At 40.1% G+C, this 22,563-nt stretch overlaps 1 protein-coding gene across 5 annotated transcripts in view; it reads right to left on the bottom strand.

The window, feature by feature from the left end:
• The window catches only part of sox1a (SRY-box transcription factor 1a), a 97,895-nt gene that overhangs the window by 3,427 nt on the left and 71,905 nt on the right, over positions 1–22,563 (bottom strand). For 2 of the 5 annotated variants that reach the window (XR_009395011.1, XR_009395010.1), the window contains one exon: positions 5,001–5,049. The exons of 1 other annotated variant lie outside the window; for it this stretch is intronic. Coding sequence is in view for 2 of the 4 variants with exons in the window: in XM_059342662.1 (XP_059198645.1) it covers positions 5,029–5,049; positions 8,934–9,776 (864 nt within the window). In the remaining 2 variants the exon portion in view is untranslated. Of the gene's footprint in view, positions 1–5,000; positions 5,050–8,933; positions 10,067–22,563 lie in introns of those variants that run through there. 2 more of the 5 variants (XM_059342662.1, XM_059342661.1) reach the window with 2 other exon arrangements.

Raw genomic sequence — 22,563 nt, 5'->3', positions numbered from 1 at the left:
CCGACCTGCACCATCAAACAGCAAGTTTGTTTGTCGCCACGAAAAGAACTCTTTGTGGAGCCACTCATGTTGAAAGAGAAAAAAAAAACAGTGAAAACTGGGCCAAAGATCCTTCCTTCAGGTATACAAGTATACGTTTTGTGGAGGATCCTTAAAACTTATCATGTCACCCTTCGTTGTTGTTCTGACCTAAAAATGTCTCATAGAGACCTTGAACAAATTGAGATTAACTTTAAAAGACCCACGCTCCTGTAATTATTCTTCTGATTTACAATATAATTTCACTACTCCACTATAGTGTTAGAGTTTCCCCTCCGACACGTCTCTGCGTGTGACGAGTGTTTCTCATTCTCATGCGATCATTGCACCTTCATTATTATTCTCTGGTGGGGATTGAGAGGTACGCTCGCTGTAGATTTACTGATTACTTGTCCTTGGGGTCTTGTCTGATTGTCTGGCTGCTAGTGTTTTTTGCCATGTTGGACCTATTTTTAAAGACTTAAAGACATTCAGAGATCTCAGGAGTTACTTTGGTGAGTAGATGTTAATAAAACTGATGGTCAGAGCTAAAAGAAAAAAAAAAAAAAGAAAGTAAAAATCCAAGTACACCTGTTAGGAGCTGCAGATCTTTATACAAAAGATCTAAAGTGGAATATAAATTGGAGGATATGGTGAGTAATCATTTTCATCTTAGCCAGTCACATTACTGGTCTCATACCACTAATACAGTTGTGCTAATCACAGGGGGAATGGCAAAAATGGCACCCAGAATGGAGAGAGTTCTTCTCGAGAGAGTACTATTGTTGTGTGGTTGGTGCAGACCTGAATGCATGGCACAACAAATCCACAGCCAAGGGCAGATGGTGGCTTCTGCAACGGAGTTTGTGTTTGTGCAGATAAGCAGAATCACATCATCGAACCTTCATTATGTTGCCAGTTTTATTTTTCAATATGCTGATGTAAAAATATATCCACATAATTATTGTAATATGCACTTGCTGACTCTGTTTTAGGTGTCAATAAAATGTGTAAATACAGAGATAAATGATTGCGACAATTATATGACATCACTCGCTTAATTTAAATAATCCTGTATCACTTCATATCATAATTGAAATTGCTTTTTATGAATAAAACACAAAATGACATTTTGCCAGAGAGGTTGGAAGGAGGCCATGATGCACATGATTAATGAATACGGCATCTCCTGCATTAACTGGGAGAATGCAGAGTAAAAAGCCACCAACCTGATGTGTGTGGAGGTGAGTGAGGTTATTTTGTAGCATCCACATGGTTTAAACATAGCGGATCATTGTGCTTGATGGCACTTCTTAAACTGGCGGCTGCAGGTTTGTCATGAACAACGTATAACTGTCTTATTGCCCTCTGACTGCTACACTGACATTCCTGCTAAAACTGCATTTAAATTTGACATGTGGTGCTGCTTTAAATTCATCTACTGGAGTGTTTAGAGTGCTTATATTCTTCAGCGTTTTTTCTGTATGTGTTGGCACATTTCCTCTGAATTTTTTGTCGACAGAATTGCCAAATTTCCAGCTGAGCAACTTCTGCTGTAAGTGCAATGTCAAAGAGTCAATTACTAGCAAATAAACCGAACAACCTGCTTTGAGCTGCTTCATTTGAATGAAACGTTTGCAACTTTCCTTCCGCACCAAACTCCAAAAAAACCAACAGCATTTAAAGAGCAGCAAAAATCAACTTGTCGTAGTGCTGATTGCCATCATTAAATGAAACTTCACTCATAACAAGTGATAGTTGTGTGCAATAAAACCAACAAGTCTTTCAACCCGTACGACTCCATTGTTTGTTCCTAACCTCCAAAAGAACAAACAGGGGAGGTTCCGAAAGTGGAGGAAAAGATCATGGTTTGAGTTAAGATAAATACGTTTGATACTCAACTTCCATACGTACGTAAATTAGGAATGCTGTTACATAGCTATTAGTTTAAGTTAATATAACTGTTTTTTGACTTTTGGTTTCACACAGGACACAAACTGCGGCCTCCTAGGACTTGTGTTCGTTTACTCATCCATCCAACCCAACATCCTCTCTATGCGTACTTTGTCACTCTTTAAACTATGTTACCAGTTACCTTCTTTGCTCCCATCATAATTACTACTGCCACTTGAGGTCCACAGTAAACATAACTATAGGTCATAGTAAGCTGCTTGTACAAGAGCCCTATGGGGTTTTGTTTTTTGGTCTGAATAAAAGTCTCATTAAAACATAGCTCAATTCTTGTTATAAACCAGTTTATAAGTCAGTGTACTACTGATTAACTTTCCTTAGTGGGGTTGTATGGTTTCTTTTACATGTGATCTTTAATTAATAATAACCAATACGTTTTTGTTGCCTTAAACTTAAAGCTGCATAAATAAATGTTTTGGCCGTTTGGGGGCAGTTTAGCGAACTGTTGCCCAATTTCCTGGAGGAATATTTGGTGCATGTGCTGCTAAATACTCCACTATGTTTAGCAGCTATTCACTAACTTAGTGTGTCCACTGTCATGTGCTGGACAGTGAGTGTGTTGGGTTTATCAGAACTTGCAGAACTTTGTGGGCATAAAAACCAAGTAAATAGGTTCAATAGAGCAGAGGGAAACTGCAGAGTTCAGTGATAATTTCCGGCGGGTTTGTCACCACGAGTGACCTCAGTTCACATTACACAGTTATTTGATCCACTTCTTACTATGAATGTGTCGATTAGGGCAGCTTTAACCAGCTTTAACCGTTCTCAGAAATATTTTTTTTGTAAGTCATGAAGGTTGTTTTGGAAGGCGACATGGATCTGTTGTGCTGTTCGGATTGACTTGTTGCACCTTGACTTAATGAATAAAAACATTGACCTTTAAATGTTCTTCCAATATTACAGGGGAAGCAAAATAAATTAAGAGAAAGTCATGGATATATTTACTATGAGCACTTTGAACCCTTTACAGATATATAAAAGTTAATAAATATTAATAAAAGTGTAATTCAAAATGTATTTGCTTCTATCTATGCAAACTGATCAACTCTGTTGAGTTATTTCAATGCAGGAATGAGAAGAGTTTCATGGTTTTCTTCACAAAGCCTCTTTATGTGAGAGTAAATCTATATCAGATGTAGCTTGGAATCATTTTACTTGCACAGAATAAAGGATGATAATTTTAAGAATATTTTTTAGATGGAGCTCTTTTCTGTTCCATATTGGCGAGGACACCGGTCTCAAGGTCTTTGGTAAATTCCAAAAATATTTTGGGGTCTAAGATCAGAAACATGTTCGGTTTTTTAGATTCTCATACTTTAGTAGAGATGTGGAGCCCAACCTTTTAACGAGTTAGCTAATTTTATCTGTCAATATTACAGAAATGTTGGTATCTATCTGCTTTTTCAAAACATATAATACAGGAAACCATGAGTGGGTGATTTAGAAATGGTGTCAGCTGTTTATTTTGTTTCAATTGATTGTTTATTTAAATGGTCAGCAATCAACTGACGCTGAAAATACAGTACTGATGTTTATCTCGCTTTTCATTTTCATTTGATTTATTCTTAATTTTCATTCTACAATTGGTTGACAATGTAATTGTATATATAATAATGTTAAATATTCTTGAATAAAGTTATTTGTTCAAGAAAGCTGCCTTCTGAGTACCTTTTTATAGTTACATCGGTCCACATAAAAATGTTTATTTTCATTCTAGCTCATAATTCACCTTATCTGCCTAAATTGGTCATTTGGGAATTTTCTACTGATACAGTCGGTGGTGGTGGCTGGTCAGTGGTCTTGATTGTTTAATATATTGACAATATATTGACATTGATGTGCTTCAAAAACAAAAGTATGTTTGTGAAGTTTTGAATGAATATTTAAAGAGTCAGAACTGTTGTTTGTTTTTGTTGTTTATGTCACTTTGGTGAGAGATATTTTATATTAAATCATAATTTTGCTCACTACATCTTTGTTCCTCAAACCCTTTTGTGTGCATAAACTACATGCAATGAACATCTTTTTAAAATAGAAAAATTTGAAATGATCAGTTATTTTATTGGTATCAGCCATGAGAAGCAGGTCTGTATGAAACCAGTTGAAAAAAATCCCTAATTTATACACTGATTGTGTTAAAATCAAAACATTTATTAAATAAATGATTAAATGATTTTTCACAAGGATAATATAAAACTTTGAAATATTACGGCCATAATAAAGTTAACAGAAAATATAATTGAACCTTTAAATTAATTGATAAAATGTGAATTTCTAAAGAAATATTTAGTGGCTCATCAGATGGGTGGAGGTTGTCTGGAGACTTTGGACTCATGACCTCAGTGAAGTCCTGGCTTCAGCCCTGATTGAGAGTCTCCTCATCCTTTTATTAAGTGATGGACAGTGAGGCCACTCAGTATGCTGCACCCCAACCCCCCAAACTTCCATCTTCTTCAAACTTATTCTTCCCTTTCTCCTCCTTCCTCCAAAATCTCCCCGGTTCCTGTGGAGTGGCTGGTTTTGTGTGGGCCCAGCACTGTCCCGTTTTTATCACTTCTCTGACGGGTTACCCCGGTCCCCCTCGCACCTGCGCCGCTCCCAGGTCCCTACAGGAATGCGCTGGGGCTTGTAATCGCCTTTGTGGGGGCCATTGAGTTGTACGGCTGACTGAAACTTCCCAACCTCACAGCGCGCTGGCCGCTGAATGGGGCTCAGCGTGGGGCGGCTCTCCAAACCACGGCCGCTGCCAAATTCCTACAGTGGCGCTCCACAATCACTCCCACACAGGCCCCGATATACCGCCAGGCAGGAGGGGCGAGGAGGGGAGGGGGGCGGTGGGCAGAGAGAAGGAAAAGTCTACATTTAACTCCAAACAAAACGGACACTTTGTGCGTAATATCGCCCTCTGGATGGACATGGCACAAACATTTCCTCCTTTTTTATATCAGTTTTCGATCATTGTTAACAGTGATTTAGGGCAACAATAAGCCATTTTTATTTTAATATCTCACCTCTTGTCAAAAAGTTCCAGTGCAGATGCTATTCCAACAACGGAGAAATCTGAAAAATAAAAAATAGAAAATAAAAAAGGCGTTTGAATGCTGGACAAAGTTTGAAAAATAAAGCAATTTCTCATAACTTTCAGGACATTTGTGCTGCGTTTCGGTGCATTAGGTCTGTGTGCCGGCATATAGCGTGGTAGCTGTGGGTAGATAGAGCAGCACTGCAGGATTAAGAGGCAGCAAGATTGTTAAACATGTCAACGTGTAATTGCACGATAAGGCCCTTCCGAGGAATTCATTGGCCCAGTTGCTTTCTCTATTCCGCGCTAATCTCGCCCGGCACATTCGCTCTGTGCAATCTGTCTCCATAATCTTCTGTGACAGAGCGGGCGACGAGAGCAGCCTGCTTGGTAATTTTTTTAGGAAAAGGGGGGGAGACGTGGAGAAAATATGCAGAGGCGTGATAAAGTGACGCTAATTATCCCCATTTAGGACAGGGAGTGCAAGGGATCGGGGCTTTACGAGCAGCCGAGTGTGCGCCGGAGCTGATGGCCTCCTAGCACGGAATATATCGGTGGCTACAAGATAAGAGTAGCGCGCGGTGGAGAGATTTATTGGCCGGTCAGCTAAACACACGCACGCGCAAAGCTCCCTCACACTCTCTCTCTCTCTCTCTCACTCACACACACGCGAACACACACACACACGGCTGCCACACAGTCTTTACACGCTGCACCCTACACTTACCCCTCTTCCACCTCAAGGTGTAATTTATTCGGGTTAAATTTGCCAGAACGCTCCTCTTTTAGCCCGGCGATGCGCCGTGACGCGCTCCGCCTCTCCGGGCTTTCACTGCTAATCCGCATCTCTTCACATCAACAGATAAGATGGAAACAGATGCTAAAACACACGAGGAGGCCATCCCGTGCCATATACGCTGCGCACTGTGGCGCACACAGAGATGTCTCTATAGATGCGCCTTCTTTTTGTTTTGTTTTCTTGGAATTGAAACTAATTTCCACACATTGTTCCTCTGATTTCTCTCAATAGATTAATGCGCAGCCAGACGTTACACGCTTCACTATGAGGCCTAACAGGTTTAATTGACATACCATGCGAGTCTTCATCAGTGTGAAATAGGCCCTTTAACTATGTATTTGAGATTAATTGATTTTTTTTAATGCTTAAGTAGGCATAAATTTCCCTCATTTGCATGTGTATGGCTATTAGCCTGTATCTGTACATATGAGGCCTGCAGGCAGTAAAATATGTACATGTCAAAGCCAGCTGCGGCCTGTCAGAAATGACGTCATTTTCAGACCAAATTTTCATTATTCTAAAGAGGATTAATAATCTGAATGACATGGGTGTATATTCATTTTTAACATGTGAAGGTGTGTGTGCGTAAAAAGAAAAGGTGCAAACTCATCTCTAATCAAACATCTACAGCTGTAAAATTATGATGAGTCATCAGTCACATCTTGACACGAGCGTGCTTTGGCCAATGGTGAGAGTAAGTCCAGTCAGTGCAACAGTTAGCATGCATGGCTCTGGGTGTGCACGTTAAAATATTTCAGGCTCTGCTGTGAGGGCAGCTGAGTTTTATATATTAGGACCCTTTGGCATTTGAATTTTTTTTTCTTCCTTTACACTGACAGATTATTTATTCCCCAGAGTCTCCTTTAGTGTTTTTTATAAATATAAAATATGAATTTATTCTTCCAATCCCTGTTTGTGCCTCTTGTTGTTGTCCTTCTTTCACTCTATTGAGTGTCACTCTCACCGACTCACAGCTCAGCATAAATATAATTAAAATGTTAAGTTACTATTACAAATATTTGTAAAAATCAAGATTTTATCACCCTTGAACTTCATTTGATTTGCAGGAAAACCAAACAACAGCTAAAGAAATTAAGATTTATGATTTTGAGGACTACGTGTTTTTTCAGTTGATCACCACGTAGCTATCAATATATTCATCTAGAAATACAATATTACAGTCCATATATTTTTTCTTAAAGGTATGAAAATTTTAAGCCAAAAGGCAGATAAAGTGGAAGATTTAATGAAACTTAACGTCCCGAGTGCAGTGGATGAAAACATTTTTTTTTCTGAGATCAGGTGATCTCAAAATATCTAAAAAGTAATTGAGTATTTAATTTATAAAAGAAAATATTTTTTAATCAATAGAGTGTGTATTATAAAATAATGTTCTTTGCTTTGTCCGTCTCATGATTTACGTTAAGTGTTCAAAACAGAAGCAGTGGAATTAAATGTCTCTCAGTAAATCAAAAATATATAAATATATGATATTTAAATTATTTATTGCATAAGTTTTTATTCAGATTCGTTTTTAAATATTTTTTAATATTTGAACTACCATATTTTGAAATTCAATATCATAGCCGGTGAGTTTTATGGCCTGTTACATTTTTGTTGAAGAATATTTCGTTATTTAAAATTTATTGTGGTCTTATGAAGAAATACGTCTGATTTACTGTAGAATCAATAGAAGTATACCTACTGATTAATACAATGCCTATGGATTTAATAGCATTTAATATCAGATTTTAAAATATTGCTATATATATATGAAGCAGTAACATCTAATAAGAATTAACAAGGGGAAAATGAGATCTGTTATTTGTATAATTTAAGTAAAATCTTTTATTTCTAAATGAGGATATTTCGTTAAAAACACTAACAGGTGGTTTATCAATTGAGGCATTCACGTACTCTCTATAAAATCAGATTCCTTTGGAAAATGTAATGCATTGTGTAAGGAATCTTTTTTATTTGAAAGGGGAATAGGGGCCATGATCTTGGCCTTACTTAAATATTAATAAGTTGAATATATTTTGGCCTACAAGTCACTGAAAAATAATGAATTATAAATACATTTCTCATTACCAACATTAAGCTCATGAAACAGCATCATCCTACAGAAATGGTTTCCTCGGAGGCCTTTATAGCTTTTACGCACACACAATTAAGCTATTTAAAAGCTCGTGGGATCTGTGGTGTCAAAATTTAAAACAGGTGGCTAATTTTTTTTTCTCTTGATGATATTCTTGTGTCCTAAAACGTGAAAACACTCCTGTAAGAACATTGTGAAAATAATCAATCTAAGACCGTTGTCTTAAGAATCAAAGCAACATCTGGTGAAATTTATTCAATTCTTCTTCATTGCAATAATCAGAGCTTTTCACTGGCAGAAAAGCACTTAAATTACAACAGCAGTTGCCCGTCATCCTTTGAAATATTAAAATTATTCACAATTTACAATAATTAGAGTGTTACAATAAAAAGAGATGATTTTCCAAGAGTTAAGACACAGGCTTCTGCAAATGAACACAAATGTTTAAAGAATGTGATTTCCCCATATCTTTTAAAGCACTTTCTTAAGATTATGACACGTTATCTCATTTTCAATAACTTACAAGAACCCCAGAAAATTATGAGACAATTGAACCAAATCCCCCCATGTGAACCTGGCGGAACCCTCAACTAAGACTGTGAAGTAATGGACAAAAAGATGATAGCACAATAACCAATATCTCAGCATCAATATATAATTCCACTGGTGGCTATTCCAAAAGAAGCCGAGATGAATTTGCTATTTACCCTTCATTTACAATATCATAAACATTCTGTACAAAATGCAGGTAGTTCTCGGGACCGGGGTTATTTAGAAAAGAGGTAAATATTTGGTTATGTGTTCGTTTGCAGTTTTCAATTATTCTGTGAGTTCTAAATGTGTGTTAGAGGGACCGTCCCGTTCACTCCAGCCGTGGCGCTCTGGTAATGCTGCGGCAAGGCATGGAGTCTACTTTGCATTGACGGGTCCCCCGGCTCTCCGGTCGGTAAATACATGCTTATCATCTCTCTCAAGTCTCCGGGGCAAGGACCCCGTGAGTGTGTGCTGCTGACGGGAGGGCTTACACTCGGCTCCGACTTCACCAGCGACCCTAACGTCCCCATGGCAGCTGAGGAGGAGACGCCGGAGCCCTGGTGCTGTGTGTAGGTGATCCCGCCGTAGCCGGATGGAGAAGCGTTCATGTAGCTCTGAGAGTTCGAGATGGGGCTGTACTGCAGGGCCGTCATGTCGTAGCGGTGCATGGGCTGCGGGTTGTGTGAGTGGTGGTGGTGTGAGTGGTGGTGGTGGTGCGCTCCGCTCCCCGGGTGCTGGCTGTAGGCGAGCTGAGCCTCCTGCATCATCGCCGCGGCCGCCGCGGCTGCAGCCACCTGCCCCGAGTACGCACCGTTCGCCCAGCCGTTCATGTGCGCGTAGCCGGAGCTGGCGGAGCCTCCGTGACCCCCGGGGCTCTCTAACCTCTGCCCGACCCCGGATGAACTCATTCCGACTCCCAAACCAACTCCACCGCCCCCACTGGGCCCAGAAAGCAGTCCACCGGCAAGGGAATATTTGTCCTTTTTCAGCAGCGTCTTGGTCTTCCGTCTGGGCCGGTACTTGTAATCCGGATGCTCCTTCATGTGCATGGCTCGCAACCGTTTCGCCTCATCGATGAAAGGGCGCTTCTCAGCCTCGGACATCACCTTCCACTCGGCGCCCAGCCGCTTGCTGATCTCAGAGTTGTGCATTTTGGGGTTCTCCTGTGCCATCTTCCTCCGCTGCCCGCGGGACCACACCATGAACGCGTTCATCGGTCTCTTCACCCGTTCCTGATTCGCTTTGGACCCGCTATTCGGCCCCGTTTGCCCCGTGCTCGTGTTCGTTTGGGGGCCGGGGGAATGAAGGTCAGTTTCCATCATCATGCTATACATTCACCTGGTTTTAAACTTCGCCACCAACAGAGAAAAAGTCTATTTCAAGATCGGCGCGCACAAGTACGGGTGCGCACAGGACGACTGGGTTACAAAATTAATATTCTAACCCCAAATTATTCAAATGCGAGATAAAAAATAATCCGAAAAGGGATATAAAATGTTCTCCAACCAGTATTTCACCCTGTCTTCGCGTGGGTTGGTTCACATCCACTGTGATAGAATGCGCATTGGAGCCACTTTCCCTGTCGGAGTTGAGAAGTTGGTTAAAGCGGCGGCCATATGATGCGCACTGACAGCGGTTAAATGAGCCACAAGCGGCCAATGAGGCTCCAGCAGCAGAGTGATTTGCATGGCGTTTGGTCAGGTGACTAGAGGACCATAGAGGAAGAACACACCGGAGGAGGAGGAGGAGAAGGAGGAGGAGGCGACAGGAGGGTCAATCCCACAAATAGCACCAAGGCATTTGAAATTTCCAAACACGCTCTTAGAGACTTTCAGCTAAACAAAAATAACTAAGATTTGTTAGCAGTGGTGTAGCGGGGTGCAGTGTGTGATTATCAAACATCTTGAGGTATTTTTAAGAATAGGTATGGGCGCCCAAATATGAAAATCACTTTAAAATACGCCTTCCAATATCCCAATAATACTTTGGATGCTTTTATTTTTTACTCTCCACTTTCTAAATGTGTGCTTGAATTTTTTAACAATTCCTCCCATCTCTAACAGGATATTTCCAAATATATTGTGCGTCACAGAAACATGGGCCCAACTGGATTTGTGAGCACTTGAATTTCACCACAGCCTGCTCCAAAAAAACAGCTCACTATCAGGCGACTTGATGCTCAATCAGCGCCTCAAAATCTCTCTCTCTCTCTCTCTCTCTCTCTCTCTCTCTCTCTCTCTCTCTCTCTCTCTCTCTCTCTCTCTCTCTCTCTCTCTCTCTCTCTCTCTCTCTCTCTCTCTCTCTCTCTCTCTCTCTCTCTCTCTCTCTCTCTCCCTCTCTCTCTCTCTCCCCTGCAGGTATGTAATTAAGGTATGTAGTAATAGTAGGTGTCATTGGGAGAAAATACACACACTCAGTGCGGACGATGATGTGAGAGAGATTTGGTAAAAGTGTTGGTCTAAGAGGAGAAGCCCCTGAGAATGGATCACCAAAATGACGTGAAATCTCCGGGGCAAAGCGCCGTGATCGCCGTCTGCTGGCGGTGCTGAATGCGTCCTGTGTGTGCAGCTGAATATGAAAAGAAAAGGAGTGTGTAAACTGCTCAGCTCTTGTAATTTTTAGTGCACTTTTCTTGTGGCTAATGCTTCTAAAGTCCCTTATTTAACACCAAGTTACCCGTGAGAGGGAACCGGTTTATGTGTCTTCAAACCCGCGCATATATAATCCAGATTTCACAGCTGACCTCCCCTGAAAAGCCCAATCAACCCCTAATTGAAAGGGAAAACGAAATACCACTTCCCCGCGGCGAGACTAACGATTTAATCATTCTAACGTCCTTTGCTGTTTTTATTTTAATTGGAGCTTAGCTTGATGTAGCTCTGTGTTTAGGGCCTGAGGGAGCGGGATCACTCGGACAGATCCATGAATCTGCTGGTAATAGGGTTAACGGGGTATCACAATGGTCAATAAAACGTTTCCAGTGGTCCAGGGCCATGTGGCTTAAGGCCCGAGGAAGATGACAACATAATGATGAGACCCGAAGAGCTGCAGGGCGCCGAGTGCCAGTGAAGGCATCACACCAGAAACAAAACTAGAATATTCTAAGAATAAAAGGTAAATAACATTTTAAGTGCAATTAATACCAATTCATAACAAATGACAGTCACTTTCATAAAAAAATAGGCTATAGGCCAATTAAGATATTTCAAAATAAAAAGGTAAGGATTCATATTTTATTGCCCAATTAGGCTATGCAGGGCAATAAAAATGATGATTTTTTTCTTTTTCAAAATTCAAAATACAATTTCATATATTTTTTTAAAGCAGTGACTCCTATATTAATAAAGGTCTAAATATATAGAAAAAGACGTCAAAAACAACGGATCCACAATAGTATTAAAACCAAGCAATCTGATGCAGTAGATTAATTTAAAAAATAGACCTGTTGTAACGGTGTAGATTTACGCATCTATCAATAATATTCATTAAAATATTATTATTAGTTCCTGTCATTGTGAAGTGGATTTAGGATTGTAGAGGATTAGGCTTTGCGGTGACACTAGGACCCCGGTGGCCCTTGTTTACTCTCTCTGTCATCCCCCATCAGTCACTCCTCTTTTAACAAACCTCCTTTCAAACCCTCCTCGCTCCTTTGTGCGCGGCCTCTGCAACAGGATGTGCGCACTGCGTTGATGGTGCACGACTGACTGGGGCCAAGGGTCAAAGCAGTTATCCATACCCCCCTAACTACCATAAATGAATAAATAAATGAATACATTAATTAATTAATTAATTAATTAATTAATAAGAGAAGGGTTGTGAATAAATACAACTACAAGTCTTACGGGCATTTGCAGCAGCCATGTTTTAATCTCTAAATCCTTCATGAAGTAACATTTACGCACAAGAAAGTAAAAAAGAAAAAAAAAACCTAGACCGCTTGTATTCGGGGTCCTCCCCCTTAATCTGTGATCTTTTCTCCTAAAGCAGTTAACCTAAGCCTGAGCAACAATGTCCACGTGTGGTGCGTGTCTGTGCGTGTGCGTAAAAGCCAGCGCGCGTGAAACAAAGTGGTGATGGTGAAGAAAAGGGGGAAAAAGGAGAGTTGTGATCTCCTGCTGAAGACCTGGACATAAACTGGGTGAAGCAATTGTTTTAGATCGTCATTCTACCGACCCTGAAATCTAAAGATGTGGCGATCAGCCCCCACCACCTCCACCCTCCTCCTCCCACCCGCCTCGTGAAAAGTAAAAACACCGAGAGAATCATGTAACCTTAATATTTACAGCCACCGAGACGCGTAAATCAAATTTGCTAAACAGCTCCATGTTTTACAGTATGCAACAGACAGATGATAACAACCCACTCCCCGAGCAGATCAGCAGCCGATAATGTCACCTCAGAAAAATCAAACTGTTGGAGAGCAACTGGTAGCAGCAAGAAGAGCGCGCTCTGTGCAGCCAAGCCCCGGTGCGTCTCACTTGTCCCAAAATAAAAAGACAGCCTGCAGCGAGACACACACACACACACACACACACACACACATTATCTGCACTGAATTGAACACAGCAACGCGCAGACGTCCAGAAATAAAGGTTGCCAGTAAAGACACTTATTTCAGTTTGCGCAGTGATGAGAAAGCGTTCTGGTTCCTGCATTAATTCCACTTAGACAAAAATAGATTTCACGCACAGCAGATATGTTACCTCATAATGCATCTAAATAGTGAGAAAAAATGCTTTTCCTGTACGGAATTGTCATGTGCAAACTTACGCATGTTCCCCTCGTTCCCTCTACTCCAGAGCAAGTGGGCAGATTTCTCCCTCCATACTCCTAAAGCCGTCATAAACCCTCCAAAGCCTCATGTAAGACCGCTACTCCCACTACAATCTGGCCGCTCGAGTGCCAAGGCCATCCGTGCCCGGTGCCCAAACCCACCACTCCACACACACTGAGGGGCAGAGACAAGAAGAAATGACATTTATTATACACTCTAAAAAAGACAATTCCAAGTTATTGTTTCTCTCTGTGAAAGGGGCTTGCTTCTAACATAATGAAGCGTCTTTTGTGTGCCACAGAACAATACAAAACAAGTATTCTAATAAATAGCCACTTTTTTTTTTGGCTCTCCAGGATGAATGGGCTGGAGCGGCGGGGTTCTGAAAGGCAGCTGTGCCGCATTCGGGGAGGAGGGGCGAGGACTTGGGGAGGAGCCCCGCACCCCCCCTCGCCTCCTCCTGGATACTGACTCCCATTACTGATCTGGAGCAGAAAAGGATGCAAGGAGGGAGAGGGTTGAAGGGGGGGAGGTATTGACTTTGGAGGCTGTTTTTACTCGGGACATACACTGTGTCCAACAATGTGATCCTCAAATATTGCTTCATACTGTGAAGTCCACAGTATCCAATTAGATTTAGTTTATATGAACCTGCACAGCTTGCAAGCATGTGGCTCTGACAGCTTCCAGGCAGGGAAACACACACACACACACACACGCACGCACGCACACACACACACACACACACACACACACACACACACACACACAGGAGGAGGAAGTACTCTGATCATATTCTGCCGTTATCATACTGTTGAGTGAGTGTTTATCAGATGTTTTTATCCTATATGAGCCTCCAAGTGTGAAGTACTAAAACCACACTGAATACTGTATTAAGTTAAAGTCCTGCATTGGAAATGATCATACTTAAGGAAAAGTATTTGATATCTGATCTGAGAGTGTGCAATGAGTGATGGTTGGCTCAAATGTCATTAACATGTGCTGGTAATGCATGTATGTTTTCTTGGGGTATTTAAAGAGATTAACAACAGTTTTGAAAGATTTAAACAAAGTAGGTAATTAATAATGTTTTGAATGGTCAATGACTGCTTTAAATATGTTGTTTAGTTTTAAAAATGGGCAGATATTCTATTAAAATGTTGATGTTTTGTGGTTCATGTTTGCATTAAATGTTCAAATTGTTTTTATTGGCTGCTTTATTTACTGTAACTTTAGCTTTTTAATATACAAATCATGATCATGTTTTAGAAAACAGTGGTTAACATTAACACATTTATTTACAGCTGAGACCTTTCATCTGCTGCTGGTTTGAATATTCATATATAAATCATGTCAGAGAAATACAGCAGAGAGTGAAAAGTGTTTCACCTGTATTACTAGATTATAATTATAAATGCATTAATGTGTTTAATGTTGTAGCTGGTAAATATGGAGCTTATATTTAATGTACCTATATATGTTTTTCTATATTATATTACATACCGCTGGGTAACTTGTGTTTTCTTTATTTATTATCTGCTCTACAGCAGCTTTCCAACTATTTGTACACAGATATTGTAAAGATAGTCCTCCAAAATTACGTAAAATTGCATGTTTTTCAATTGGATAATGTTACATTTTTTCAGGGGGGGGCCCTCATCCCTGCCCAATACCTGCACCTAAGTTACGCACAAACACTAGGGAAAACACCGTACAGTACTAGAGTAAATGTACTTAGTTTCCCCCAATGCACCTGTGGACACATGTGATATAAGACTGAGGATCGATTGGAGGATCAACAGAAAAAATATTTTGATAATCGAGTCATCCAAAAATGCCAGTAAGTATTCTTTTTTTCAAATAACGATTAATCGAGAAAATAACCAGCAGCAGAATCGATAATGAAAATAATTGTTAGCTGCAGCCGTACGCAGCCCTGTCAGCGTCTGCTTCAGACACACGCAGGTCTGCTCGCTCTGCTCCTCTCTGCTGGTGATGATTACCTCACAGATTAATTTCTCTTTGGTCTAACCCTCACACGTCCCGTTTGTTTTGCAAACACAGGAGCTGGCTGAGCAGCTCCTTCACTGTTAATGAATCAGGCACACTGCTGCCTGTTGCAGCCTCCTGGCTCCAGGGCTGCACGAGCTGCCAGACTCCCTGACTTGTAGCTGATGTAGCTGGCAGGTGTCGGTGCTGCTTCGCACACCCATCTGCTTACTGCTGGAGCCAAGGTGAAAAAATGTGTCTGTGTCTGTGTCCTATAAAAGTAATTTCCAGGCCTTCTATTGTGCAGCTACAATAGTGTAGAACACGGGGTGGCAACAAATCAGAGTCTTGGAGATGTTTAAGTACAAAAGTGATCATTCATTGTTGTATAATGACTTGATGAGCTAAACTGGACAGCAGGAAAGCTTTGGTAGTAAAAAAAATATAGAAAACTAAGCACATACAGATAATACATGCAAGAAAATAGAGCACTGGTTGTCCCTTCCACCAGAAATATCTGATTTTAAAGTAAACATTTCATAACACAAATGAATGCCACCACCTTTTCAAATCACAACAATTACTCCCTGGTAATAAATGTCAGGATAAACCTTTTACTCAATAAGCCAGTGGTGGTTAACCAAGCTTTTCATCTACGTTCTGCTAAGGAGAAAACGTCCCCTCCCAGCAGATTAAAACAACTTCTACGTCCTGTCATTTTTACTCATTCGCCTGAGATTACTTTGTCACTTTGCAGTGATCTACTGCTTCAAATAACTACTACATACAAACCACGCAAACAGGAGATTGACACAAAGTGGTAAAGCTAAGTAAAAGGCAATGTTAAGAGAGAAAGACAGCAAGCAAGAGAGCGAGAGAGAGCGAGAGAGAGAGAGAGAGAGAAAGAGAGAGATCAGGTCAGGTTCAGGCCTAAAAGCGTTCAAGGGAAGAGTGAGCCAATCAGCTAAAAGCAGAGGTCTAAGCTCAGTTCATACGGTCTCTCTCAAACACACAAATCTCCATAACACAACACTCAAATACATAAAGACCTCAAAAACAGCAAGGCTTCATAAAAAGTCAAGGGATTGATACAGACTTTGTATCTTACGTGCTTTTAAGTTCCATTTTAAACAATGATTGTTTTTGGAGAAGATTCAGTACCGAAAACTATGAGGCACACTAAGAAAGCATGTAATCCAGCATGATTTTTTACACCTATTTACACAATTTGAACAAAAAAGTCCAACAAAGTAGAAAATTGTCTTTAGATCACCAGAACACAAAAGCAGCATAAAAACATAAAATGTAAAAGACAATAAAAGCAAAGACATTGTGCTCATTATGGGTTCCTATGAGAGCTCTGAGTCCCGACCTTTTTCCTTAAAGGACTCCTTTTCTATCAGAGTAAACTGACGGCCTTGACTATGACAGATTTGGTGGATATTTCATGTTGTATTCAAGGCACAAACTGTACAATAAAACCAAAGAGTGAAGGCAACAACTGCAGGAAGTTTGTGTTACAAGCGATTTAGATGAATTTTGAGCTGATTATTTCCTCTGAATATTATACTGAATTTTTTTTGTTGCTATTTTTTGGACCGTTAATACACTTCTCTGTATTATGTGTAAATATTATTTATTTTTTACAGCCATACATACATTATAGGCTTCTTTTTCTGACAAATTCAGTGTTTTTTCATCCCTGACTCTTGGCCATTGTTCAATAAGCTTTTTGGTTGTTTTGATTATGTATAGCACCTCGACCTGTTTTAGAATAAATCTCACCTTTTACAACAAAGGTCCTTGAAGGTAAAAGGACACAAAGAGAATGTGGAACAATACGGTAGTTAAAGGTATTTTAAAAAAACATAAAATAAGATTATTAAACATTAAAACAGAAAATAAATAGGATCCTGTGCGGAGACTATTTAGTCAGCGATGGCTAAAACTGGGTTTTATGAAGGATGTACTTGCATTTTTTAGTTAACAGCTTAATGCATCAGGTCCTCATTGAGTTTTAGAGCAGGATGGTAACCCCAAACTGACAAACTGAAAGTGCGATTTTTTGACAGAGAGAGCATAACATGCCATTCAAATCTGGGGCACCCTTGTCTACAAGCAATTTTTTCTTTTGTTGCTCCATGTGCTCTATTTTCATCTTCTTCTCTTGGTAGAATTGTAAGAGAAGAGCATATAAGGGCTTGATGGAGTGGTGAGTCAGAGACAGGATGACATGAACAAGTGGGAAAGAGTGTAAGAAAAAGAGAGCAGAGAGAGAGAGAGAGAGAGAGAGAGAGAGAGAGAGCGAGAGAGAGCGAGAGAGAGAGCGAGAGAGAGAGAGAGAGAGAGACCAGGGAGGCCAATGTCAATCCCACAGCAAACAGCAGTGGATAATCATGGGCTTTAGGAAAACACTGTGTCCATAATGCTATTACTCAGGATTACCTACTCCAGCAGAGGCGAGACTCTCTTCACAATGTGCCCCAGACCTTTCAGATAATCATCTTATCACAGATGACAAACCCAGAAGAAACATCCCATTATTCAAGAAGGGGGAACAAAATCTACAGCATGTTTGGATGAAGACATATTGTAAGCCTAAATTATTCGAGTGGAAAAATATCAGATTTTGAAATTAGCACGCCAGTCGCTTCCCCACTCTCTCTCTCCCTCTCTCTCTCTTTCATTCTCTCACTGTCTCTTTCTCTCGGGGCGCTTTCTCCTTTTCCCGCAGGGCAATTAGAGACAAGATTTTATGCATTGTTCAGCTTATCAATTAGCCATAACACCTTTCCCTCTGATTGGCCTGTAATGAACGTAATGGTTTTAACAGTCAGGAGTTGCAACTCTTAGAGGTGCTGTGCTAATGGTGTCGCCACGGCCATGGAGTCACAGTAACAGCTCTGCGGAAAAGCAAGAAGGAGGAGGGAGTGGAGAGGGGGTGGGGGGGTGGGGGGAGTCAGCTCTCCCTAACACATCTCTAATTAGAGCTCACAGTCAGTCATTACTGATGTAATAGGGTGTAACACTAATGGCTATCAGGCAAGCCCCCACAAACAACAGAGGGGGGTTCTTGTAAGGTGAGAGGAGCAGAAAATTTATGGAGGAGGGAGAGAGAGAAAAATCAGAGATTATGGTGAGGAGACGAGGTGAAATGGAAAGTTGGGGGAGTGGAGGGAGGGAGGGTCAAGGAGCGAGGGGAGTGATTAGGGGAAAGTGCGCCGAGCAGCAGAGAAAGCTTTAAAGTAGACTAGTCAGACAAGGTCAAGGCCCATTAATGGAAAAATCTTCCTTTGATGATGCTGAAATTCGTCATGTCGGACACTGCCCAGGTATCGAGATTGACAAGACAAAAAATTTGATAAGAATTAAAGGTGGTATGAGCAGCAAGGCAGTTCAGGAGACCGAAAGAGAGCCGGAGTGACTGTGAGGGAGACAGACGCTTAGTTAACCACTTTGGCCCTTTAGACCTTGTTAGCAATGATGCACTCTGCAGCCAATTCAGCCGGTGATGCATGTTTTTACACTTTTCAGCAACAAAGTGCAGTGGCTGTAGCAAAACAGAGTGACAGAGGTAAAGATAAGGAGGGTCGGATGACAGAAAACCAATGTTAGAAATGGAAAGTGAGAAGAGTTTTCTCCTTACTGCCTCGGTCTCTGGGGAAGAACTAAACTCTGGGTTGCTTCTGAAAAATTATTAATCTTTTATTAGGATAAATTACATTAATTGACTAATAATAACCTCAATTTCACAACATCAACCACATGTATCAAATGTTACAATACGAACCTTTTTATGAAGATACACTCAAGTAGATAACAGAGTACCAGCATTACAATATGCAGGAGATGTATGTTTGGAGGAGAAAGAGGTACTAATGTTTTAGCACCATTGCTGGTGGTGGTGCGAACAGGTTTAATGGATGACATGTTCCAGTAAAGCACTATGGTGATGATTATCATTTGCAACTGTAGTAAGAACAGCATACACAGTTTATTCTCTTAAATGCAGAATGTCTGTTTGGTGTTTCACCTCTCTACATGTTGCTGTAGCTCTGTTTGTTATTTTCACAGCTTCTTCTTGGATGCATGCTTACGGTCTGGCACCTGATAGGTATGTTTTTATAGAGTCCAACCCTCACACAAAAGAGCTCTTTGTAGATACAGACAACACAGATTTCTTGTGAGTCAACGGTGATGATTGAGAGGGAATTACTCATTCCGCCTTTAAGGTCATGATCAGGGTACAGCAGGAATTTCTTGCTCAACTTCACCAACTTCTCAAAAGATGCACAGAGAAGAGAAAAAAGTCTGAAGAGGTCAAAACTCCAGCAACAACTGTAACAGTCGTACGACTTCATTGTGAGACTGATGTGTTTTGGCTTGTGACCTTCATCAGGAGCATCATCAAGAACAAAGAACATTCTAACAAATTAAGCATAAAGCAAATTATTTCAAAAAAATAATTCTATTCAGCTATATCATTCATTCACTTGTGCACGTTTATGGCTGGCTGTTTTTTATATCCTGATTCCATAACAAAGATGTTCTTTATGCTACAAATATTCCTCGATTTTGATCCACTAAGGTCAGCATCAAATAAAGCAAAAATTAATTAACAACACGATCGCTGGTCAAATGTTCAAGGTGACCCTGTGACCCTAATTAACAGCACTAATTTTCTGTTTGAATGCGAGTGAGCTGCATGCAAAACATCGTTGTATACAGTGAAAAAATATTTTGGAGCGTGACAGAAAAGTGGTTTCACTTTACAACTAACAGCACAAGTCAGCTTGTGTTGAAGGCTTTTGTTTCAATACATGTTTTGTTTGTTTGGGAAGTTAAAAATACTTCATCAAGACAATTAAAATAAATATTACAAAACACTATAAGTCACCTCTTGTCTATCTATTAACTAAAACCACAAGTGGGCCATCACTATTTTCGCTGTTTTGTTTTTTTTTTTCTGGAGGCCTTAGCCGGCTCAAATTCAAGAATATACTGGAGTATCTAAATAAAACTAGAAGATCTAAGGAATCTATAGGCACCATGCATCATGATATCGTGTTGGGAAGTTGTCGAAATAACACTGAAAAGTTTTCTGAAAATCACTGAAAATTTTTTTATGTTTAATGGAGATTTTCAAAGTGGTCATGTGACTTCTGACATCATGCAGTCTCAATGAAAACATGCAGTTTAAGGCAAAACCACATTTTCTCAGGTAGTACACATTTGCCATTTCTGCTTACTGTCTGTGAATATTTGTGCATACTGAGGTCCCTAAACAGGCTTTGAATTACATAAACTGGGTATCAGTGGGCAGCTGAGACTCTTGTGGATTCAATGAGCCAGTGTTCTTCACGTGGGATGATGTTAGTCATCAGTAGTAGCCAGTTCAATGCAGTGAGGGCATTTCTTGAGTCTCACTGTATAAAATGATTTGCTGTGACCTCTAGGATAATCACAGCCTCATGAAACTTTACAACCATAAACTAGAGACCTAGAGCATTCAGAGGATGTGCAGCTGCATAAGTATAGGACAATAAGGGGGTTTCTCAGGAGTTTGAAGAACAGAAGTTCTTGTCATCCAATCGCTGAAATTACAGAATCTCCAAAATGACGAAAAGTTTTGAACCCAAATCACAGCATGGATTATTCTATGTTGTTCCAAAGGTCTTGATATATTTATGTCTTATTCTGGAGTTTTTTTTGTTGTTTTATCAACCCAAAAATCGTTGCAACAACTTATGGGACAATAGGTTTAAATAATAAATAGTAGGTTTAAATCAATCAATAAATAATTCATTTTAATTAGAGATTTTTGACCAGAACAACTTGACACACAGTGCTGAGCTGCAACTCAAATTAATCTTCAGGTTCACAGCTTTCAGATAATTGCCACTTCTAGCATTTATTGTTGACCTGCTGTCTCCCTCTAAACATCCACTGCCCACAAGCCCCAATTCTCAACAAAAAAGCCTTGGTAATGGTAAGAGGTTAAAGCAACTACAAGGTACTTTTATTTTGTGTTGATTTTGGCGACCCTGTGGACATAAGCAGTAGTGTTTCAATAAACACCAAAGATTTTGACCAGGCTAACATTTGTTTTGGAAGCAAGTCAAAGAAAGATGCAACTACTTTTTAATAGTATTTTCCTTATATATAAAGTATAAGTAAGTATAGCAATATAAAAAGTAATAATGCTAACTCCAGCGCCTAATGGAATAAGAACAATAGATCAATTTAGCTGATATGTCATTTATAATGGAAAAGTAAAATTGTGCATGATACTGAAAGATAACATTGACAGTGTTACTGAAAAAGTATTAAAAAAGTAACATTGCACATATTGAAAGGTATATAATATTGCAAATTCATTGAAGTGACATTATATGTAATACTGATATTATGGTTTTCAGTGTCTGAAATTTTAGCTGGTAGAAAAGGCTCTTGTGTTGGCGTGTAACTGCTGTAGTTTTATTTATAGCCTAATGTTAGCTTTTTACTCTTGGCGTTGCATTTGTGCTTCAAAAATCACAAGTAGTGCCGTAAAAGTATCACAAATGTTTGTTTGCCACAGAACTTATTTTCAGCAATAATCCAAAAGTCCTATGTTTGAATTGTGTTGCTGTTAAGACTTTTTTCCAGCAGGCTAACACACATTCCATATTCAAACACATATTATGGTAAAATAATATTATTGTGTACTATGCAAATGCTCTGCCAACAGCAAAAACATGTATACATTCAGTCTCCCATAATAGCTTATCTCATATATAGTTTAGTTCCTATAGTTTGCTCCTGTTCCACCAAAGATACTGCGTTGAACCTTGGAGGAATATTGTACACTGTAACCTATTGTGCAGATACAAACCACAATGGCAGCAGCTTGGCCTTTGAGGGAGCTGCAGGACTTCAGGGGGGGGCCCTCTATTCCTAAACTCAGCCTTGAAAGTGTGTTTGGGTGTGTGTATGTGTGTGTGTGTCTGAGACTTCGGGGGGCTCCTCAGTTTCCAAACTATAGTCCCTCACCCAGAATTTGAAATAAGGTCATCGTCCCCGGGAGGGCCCAAGTCAAAGCCTCTCTTCTTCACCTGCCCTTTCACTCTCCTCCTCGCCTCCTTTTCTTAATTTAAATCTTCACCTGGGTCCTACCATTCCTTTCTTTTCCCTTTATTTCTCCTTTGTTTATATTGCATGATAACACAGCTTTGTTGAATACCAATTTCTGATTGGTCTATTATGGCACATACGATCTTATGTTTCTGAAAAACAGACTACTGCTTTATGAACAAAGTTCTGACTCCCGTCATAATTCTGCAGAAAGAAGCCATGGAAGAATTTTTAAAAAATAT

The sequence above is a fragment of the Centropristis striata genome, chromosome 10 (genome assembly GCF_030273125.1).
Source record: "Centropristis striata isolate RG_2023a ecotype Rhode Island chromosome 10, C.striata_1.0, whole genome shotgun sequence".
Classification (NCBI taxonomy): domain Eukaryota; kingdom Metazoa; phylum Chordata; class Actinopteri; order Perciformes; family Serranidae; genus Centropristis; species Centropristis striata.
Note: the sequence above shows the minus strand (reverse complement) of the source record. Positions and strands in the feature narration are given on the sequence as shown.